Source organism: Thermobia domestica, chromosome 5, assembly GCF_964235325.1.
Source record: "Thermobia domestica chromosome 5, izTheDome1.hap1.1, whole genome shotgun sequence".
In the NCBI taxonomy this organism is placed as follows: Eukaryota; Metazoa; Arthropoda; class Insecta; order Zygentoma; family Lepismatidae; genus Thermobia; species Thermobia domestica.
In genome coordinates this window covers 274,683,505-274,691,724 of record NC_137458.1, presented here as the reverse complement: position 1 = coordinate 274,691,724, position 8,220 = coordinate 274,683,505, and the positions used below count along the sequence as shown (strand labels likewise).

The following is an 8,220-nucleotide window of genomic DNA, read 5'->3' as shown; positions in this document are numbered from 1 at the left end:
TTCACCTCATGCACCTACCGACTTCACTCCCACAAACGGGATGAAGAGGGTAAGTAGCCGACTTTTCTTTTTCTCTCTTTCCTCACTTTATTGTTTCACACTTGTACGTCCATCTCCATTGAGTTTATAGTAAAAGGTTCACTGTATCTAGCATGAGTTTTAATTTTCAAATAACTATCTGCATAACCACAGTTTAGTGCATTTTATCCTTAATACACCGACTTCACCCCCAATGACTCTATTACAAAGTTGATTTATATATGGTAAAAAATCATTGAATATATTGCTTATAAAAATGATTTAATGATTTAAAATAAATGTCCTTTTATATCATTTTATTTGCTTTCTTTCTCCGTTAAAATATTGCGATCAACATTATTATCAACCAATTCTGTTGGTTAAATCTTTGTTTCATTAAATGTTTGTTGTTTCAAATTTTACAATCACTTCTGCTTGTCCATCATGTCCACTTATCACAGATCCTCCCGAAAATTTTAAATAGTAAGGTGTGTAATTTAATATTTCATTGAAAAGATAATGGGAAACATCTTTTATAGGAAAACTAGTCCCTTAAGTCCGTCTGCAAGTCTTCTCCTCCTGTATTGTTGAGATGCTTCCCTTCTAATTGAATTCTTTTAATATTTAAGTTGTACAGGAAGTTAGTCAACTATATTTCTCCGATTCGGTAGTTTTACATACCCTGGTTTCCACTGCACAGAACGTTGTTTTTCGTATGGTTGTCTTACGTGTATTCTCCCTATGCAAAATCGCTAAAGTTTTTCGCCCGTAAAAAATTGATACGGTCGATCGTTCTGGGCTTTCGAAATTTGGATTCTGTGTAACAAAATACATCGAATCCATACCCTGAGGCCCGGTGCACAATATTTTTACTTTTTTGTGCGCGTGTTGCTGTGTAATTAGTGTATGTGTAAAATAAAATGAATGCAAAATCCATCTTTGCTGGTAGTTGGAGCGGTCAGTATTCCATATGTATGATATAAATAGCCACAGTTAAAGTCACTGTTATACCCTGGCCGGTGAACGATGATTTCTGACAGCTTTGGACAATGCCACGGTGAGCCAGCAAAAGACAGCAGGTCAACCAATCTTAGGCTCAGAAAACCAGTTGTGTCTCCATGGTAACCACCGCACATTGCCAAACTTCCACTCACCTCCTCCCGCCCTCAACGAGGAAGCAAACGAGTCTTCCCTTGCGCGAGAAGCACATGGCAACACCGCACTCCTCAGTCGTCCTCGCGAGCTGAGCTGTTAGAAATCATCGTTCGCCGGCCAGGGTATAATTTTGAAAATGTTAACAAATTGGCTCCATTAACAAAATCAGTCGAGATAATCGCTCTAGCTATCTATTGCAAGAAACAAATCTATTGCAATTATCTTTTATATGGAATATGGGATATAGATAACCACCATTAAAGTCGCTGTTACCCGTGTATTCTTTTCTGTATTGCGATGCTGTTAGAAATAAGTTATCTTACTGTCAATACATCCTACCAGAATATTCTTACTAATGGTAGTGAATCGTCATAGGAACAATCATGAGTAGTGTTCAGGAATTTCACTGCTAATTGCTGGAGTTCTTTTCCTATATCTGTGGGACATCTTTGTCCTTTTATTGCTTTAATTACCCATGCATATGCAGGATTGCTTTTCTTAGCGTGAGATTTGGTAGCTTCATTTGTTCATTGTCTAACAACCGCGAGAGATTGAATAATCTTCTGTTATTGACGCGGGTTGTTTCGTGCGTGATGACTTATCTTTTTCTAGTATGATGTCTTTAGTACTTTGATATTCTAATCTAACATATTTATGACTTATTCTGGTGATGTTATTCATGATTAGATGGATTCAAGGAATACAAGGCACTAGGTCCGAAAGCGGATGCAAAAATTTGGTTTGAGGCTGTCTGCGAAGGATGGAAACCAAGATACCAACTGTCTTCATATTGTTCATATGGAATGCAAAACCATGTGTAATTTGCAATGGATGTTTCTGTATTTTGAACGCTTCTTTCTACTAGGGACAATATATAGGGTTATTATTTAAGCTGAGATCGGAACCATCACTTAGGCTTGTATCCGAGGCAAGTACAGTCATCAGAAATTCAAATTGAGACCATACTTACAAAGAGCAATCGCAAGGTAGATGCGTCACACTATCAAATAACACTTTCGACAAAGTGCATACTTTCAAATACCTAGCATCAATATTCACAGTCCAATACCCTATTCATGAAAAAAAATTAAATGTCTACTAAAAAGAGGGAATTCATGTTATTATTCATTTCAAAATCTTTTGTCGTCTCGAATTCTGTCGAGGAATTTGAAGTTTTAAAATATATAAAACGATAACCATGCCTGTTATCCTTTATGGTTACGAAACATGGTCGCTTACTCTGAGGGAAAAACATAGACAATGTATTTGAGAACGAGATCCGGAGACGAATATTAGGACTCAAGACGAACGGTGAAAACTTCATAACGAAGAACTGCATAATTTATCACATTTAGGTCTAGGAGGCTGAGGTAGGCAGGTCGTGTAGCCAGAATATAAGGAAGTAGGAACGCTTTCAAAGCTTTAACTGGAAATCCAATCGAAAAACGATCAATAAGAAGACCTAGGTTCAAATGGAAGACCCATATTATGATGAATTACGCAGAAACAGGAATATAAAGTAGAAACTGGATCCAATTGAATAAGGACACAAGTCAATGCAGAGCTTTTGTGAACGTGGCATTGAACCTCCGGGTTCCGATAGGCCATAGTGTTAGTTATATCATATTATCCAAGAAATATTACACTAGGAAAGTTAAAACAAAACAAAATATTTTTTAAAAAAAGCACACACACAAGTATGTATTTTGACTGTAGAATGAAAATGGAAAAAAGATACAGCAGTTAAACAATAGATACTACAAAAGTGAAAACAATAAACAAAATAGTATGTTAATGCAATTGACTAGCATTCCACATTTCTTTAAATATAATTTAACCACCTCACATAATAATTAACAACAATAATAATACTAATACTGATTTCTATTTACTGCTGCCACCGCTGCTGGATCCTGATATTCCGTGGTATTTCTTTGGATGTACAGCGTATCCTTCTTTCTTGATGATTGCGTTGAAACCAGTCTTGTCATCGGCTGTGTATTTGACAGTGCGAATAACGCCATCTGGTTGCAGCACTCTGTATTCTCCCTTCACCACGCCACCATCACGAGTTTCCCACTGTTGCTTCTTGTCGCCGGTGTGGTAGTCGGCAACGGCGTATTCGAATTCGTACTTGGGATGTGCCTGGAGGGAGAAAGAAAGAGAAATATGTTTTTGTTCAGTTAATCAATTCGAAACCTAAATCAGTGGTTGCACCAACGAGAGACTATATTAAAGAATAAATGCAAGGGTGAAGTTAAGAATAGAATTCTTAACCTTCTAATTGACGACCTCTCTAGCCTGGCTGTCAGTCTAGTTTGACCAGATTCTCAAATTAAAAAGCTGGAACGCCTTATATGATTTGGCCAGATCTAGCATATTATTTGTAATGTCACATAAACATTTCTCTACTAATAGTTACAACTATATGTTAGAAAAAATGTTATTTTAAACATAACGACCTAGGGTGGCTTTAGGATTTTAATTTTGGGTAGGCCCGCTTCCTCGCTTATGTATACACCCACATAGCACACTACGTCTCTGGGATGTCCCATTTTGATCCCAATCATCCCATTCTGTTCCCGGGATTATCGGGACAATGAGAAGACATCCCATGGACTTCCTGCATGGGACGTCCTGAAGGATTCCCATGTAGGATATCCACGGGACGTCCCAGATGGGACTGGAGATCCGAGGGAAAACCAATAGACATCCCTTCGTGGTCCCGTTGAATATCCCGTATGCCGGGATATTAGCGGACATCTGGATCTCCCGCGGAAATCCTGTGGATGTCCCGGGAGCACATTCGGATATCCCGGGATGTCCCGTCGTCTGTTGCGGGCTCAGTCTCGGACATCCCGTGGACGTACTTGTGCTATGTGGGCACATACACATTTGATTGATTGATGATAGTAGAAAATTACGTTTTCAGTAGCGTTTGATGCTATATGTTAAATAATTATCTACAATTAATATAAATATTGGAAAATGTATTTATTTTTTACAAAATTTTTGGATAGGCCCGTGCCTACGCGGTCTAGCCCGCTAAAGCCGCTACTGGTAACGTCTAGGAAAACCAAAAAATTAGTTTAATTAATGTAAAATGTAAATAGATTAAAGTACACCATTTAACGCTATTTGTATTACCAATTTAATGTATATATAAATGATAGCCTAAATGAAGGGTATTTAGCATATCGTTCAATTTGCATATATCTTTCAGTAAAAAAAAATATATATATATATATGAAAGAGGCCCTTATTTTGCATGAGATAACGTCTACTCATTCATGAGATTTTCCACAACACATTCGAGTGGCGACCCATTCGATAAAAGCATGATAATTGTCTAGAAACCGAAATTATGGAGAAATAAACTTACGTGGTAGTCAACGACTTTGTGCTCTACAGGCTTATGTTGCAGTGCATGATATGCACTTCCGGTGTTTCCTGATGATTGATAGCCTACACTCTCCCCACCAGAGTAGCTACTACTTTCATCTTCTGCTCCAATATAGCCTCTCTTACTGGCACGATAGCCGCTATGGTATCCAGTATATCCCTGGTTAAGACCATACGTAGGATAAGCCTTCGCTATTTCAAGGCTCACCACAGCAGCACACACAGCAAAAGTAACCTGTAAGAAAAATTGTTTGATATTAGCATTCAGAGACAATACATCATCACCAAGCCTACATTTGAAGTTACGAAATATGTCGAAACTTCAAACAAATTACTGTGTAAAATAGGACGACTTTTAGTGCTACGTTTATAATAAAAGACCGAATTCTAAATGATACCTGATTTTGATGTTCTGTGATCATTGTATTCCTCCAATTTTCTGTATCCTTCCAATTTTTAGCAAGGGAACAAAGGAAAGAAGTAGTATATTATTTCAAATAATACGAGGGTCATTTCATAAATAATTCACACTGACAAGAATCGGAATAAAATAATGAAATCGAGGTAAAATTTCGTCCGATGAAACTGTGGTCTTGAGGCAGCAGGATATTCTTGTGCACTCTCTAGTGAATGAAATGTGGTATAAAGTTTCATGTGCAAGGAGTGTCACAGAAGCGTATTATTGTAAATTCCAGCTGAAGTTGCGCAGAAAAATGCACAAAACCCGACCGCAGTTGCTCAGAGCGGAACCATTGATTTTCCATGACAACGTTAGTCCGCACAACGCTAATGCTGTGTATACAAATACAGTTATCAAATACAGTTGGGAAATGTTATCTCATGCTTTCTACAGTCTGGACATGAGTTAACCGGACTACAACCTGTTCCCAAAGTTGAAACAATGTATGCTTGGAAGTCGGTTTCCATGTCTGGAAGAGCTTTCTGCAGCTGTTACTCGAATCATTCGACAGCTTCGCAAAGATGTCCTTGATGGAATACAGAAGCTACCCGGTCGTTGGGATTTTGTCATTGCCAAGCAGGGAGATTATATTGAAGGCCTGTAAAGAGATCCTCTCCAAACAATAAACCTGTTTCAGGAAAATTTGTGTGATTATTTATGAAGTGGCCCTCGTAGTTATCTTGACTATTTGGCAGGTCACTTTGCCAAACTGAGAAGTTTCCATGCACTATGGTCCTCAGCTAACCTTTTGGTCTCCACAAAGAAATGTCCTGCTCAACTGCCGTCCATAACCTATTTTTCGCCCCTCAGTCCTTTTCCTTTCACCTACCTCCTAGAGTGTCCCTCATAATGCAGTTCCTTCTTAGCCAATGCCTCAACCACCTTTGACTTCGTCTTTTCAATTTCATCTAAAATTTACTTTCTCTCCTACTATTCCTAATTATTGTTCATTTATTTCCTGTTCGACCTATAATTTATTTTCCAGTCTTTATTCATTCTCCTGCATATAGTGCCTGTGCTTCTGCTCCATACAATACAATGCCCCCAAAATGTTTAAATGAATTGTTTGGTTTATAATAATTCATGATATACCACTAAATAATTCCTAAAGAGAGGATTCGCCAATACTTACTTAGGCTTCTGATCATTTTTAAACATAGTGAATACATAATATTGCCAAAACGAAGTACAATGCCATGCAATCACTATATTCATATACAATTAAATACCAAACACAACTTATCCAATATAACTGCATAAAACAATACCAATTTCCTTTTCCCTCTATTCGATCGCTTAACGTTTTAACGTTCTATCAATTAACTAACTAACGTGTATAACGTATCTTGGATCATAGAAGTATTTCCTAGTTTGAACACTTACAGCGACATCTACATCCAACTCATTTGTTTTCTGGTTGGATTAGAGTTCGACATTTCTTTTAGCACCTAGGCTATATGGGACGTAGATGTACAGCTTAATATAGAATAACTCCCACTGAAATCGAACCCGAATCTCTTGCTCCGAAAGCTTGTATACTAATCGTATACCTATGAGAAAGCTCCGATCTATTTATAGGTACCCCTATTGAACTAGCATTCATCATCTAGCAGAAGGTAGGGTTGCCATAATTTTTTGATTCAAAATACAGACAAGCCTTAAAATGACGACTCATCAAAGATATGGTGCCCAAACTAGGAACAAATATTTTGAAATTTCTTACCTAAAAATCTCCTTTTTACGTTATCACACAATTGTTTACTGTAATATTTAAAACGCTGTTGGAAATTAACATGTTTTATCTTATTTTTCAAAAATACACGTGTAATAAATCATGCCATTAAATTACGTATATTAAATCTAACCAAAAGAACCCTGGAATAGGGACACTTTTTAAAAACATAAGCTACTTTATTACTAGTAACTAAAATATAAGTTATATGATGAAAACACAATTCTTTTCGCACAAAATTTTAGCGATTTCCGAGTCATAAATTTTCAGGCAGCTCCAAAAGATGTCAAATACAGACATTTTCCTATTTCATGCTTTGTACGATACGGACACGGACATGGACCCAAAAATACAAACAGTCCGTACAAAACACGGACATATGGCAACCCTAGCAAAAGAACATTTGGTTATGTATATCGGAAAACCAACTGCGCTTAGATACAAAAATGTAGACTTTGAAAGGAGACGGTCCCCTATCCACCCTCCTCGTAGATTGTCCACAACACAAGACACAGATCACATTCACAAATATCAATATTGAAAATTATTTCACTAAAAAACAAAATACTTATAAAGTAAAGCGAATAACTGTAGCAGATATGTACCTTTAGATACATTGTTTTCACTTAGGAGTTCTATCCAAGAACACTGGTAAACAAAAGCTAATGCACCGACTGCAGAATCACAACGCAAGTACGCCACTATATATACACACAGAGAATAATTTTCAACACGAGTAACCATATAGCATTTTTTTATTTCCATTATTATCTGCTTGGAAAGAATATTTTTGGTATTTAATTAAGCGGCAAAAGAAAGGAACACGCAAGTTCATCATGCGTATAAGATTTCTGATCACAAAAGTGTTTTCAACAATACTGGTATTATTGTTGATCACAATGATCTTGTATATTAAGTAACCGTGCAACAATGCTCATCACACGAGCAATCATATATTGTTACGCCACCATGATTTCAGTTTTGCGGCTGGTTAATTTTTATATTGTGTTTCTCTTTCATTTTCCGTGTTCAACCTATTGTAATGCACATGTGAAACTGTATTTTTTTTGTTTTTTTGAGATAAACAAGTAAGTATTTCTGTATTATTATTGTCTTGTACATTATTTCACTTATCTGAAAACAAAATAAATATAAAAATGTTTTTCAACTGATCCACTGTTATTGGCAACTACGAGTTTATTGATGTCACTGACTTTTGAATAAAATTTTCTCGGGAGAAAGGAATTAAGTAGAAAGAAGTGAAGAGGTATTTATATTGATAATCATAAACATGTAAACAAACCATTATAGGGTAGTCAACTTTCGAAAATGGAAGTGCCGGACACCCTCGTGGAGTACGTACTTCATCGCACGGCAAAAAATGTGAACACCTTAAAAGTAGATACTTCACATAAAATTGAGCGATTTAGAGTTCGAATTTAATAACTTTAGT

General features: G+C 36.7%; 1 protein-coding gene across 1 annotated transcript; it reads right to left on the bottom strand.

Annotated features, from left to right (window-relative positions):
* Positions 1 to 2,867: 2,867 nt before the first annotated feature.
* Positions 2,868 to 7,504, bottom strand: LOC145684856 (uncharacterized). Its single transcript, XM_081757220.1, has 3 exons — positions 7,373 to 7,504; positions 4,556 to 4,810; positions 2,868 to 3,318 (listed from the first exon to the last, which is right to left on the bottom strand). Exons 1-3 carry the CDS (start codon positions 7,382 to 7,384, stop codon positions 3,058 to 3,060), a joined length of 528 nt encoding a protein of 175 aa, XP_081613346.1. The 5' UTR covers positions 7,385 to 7,504; the 3' UTR covers positions 2,868 to 3,057.
* Positions 7,505 to 8,220: the final 716 nt, after the last annotated feature.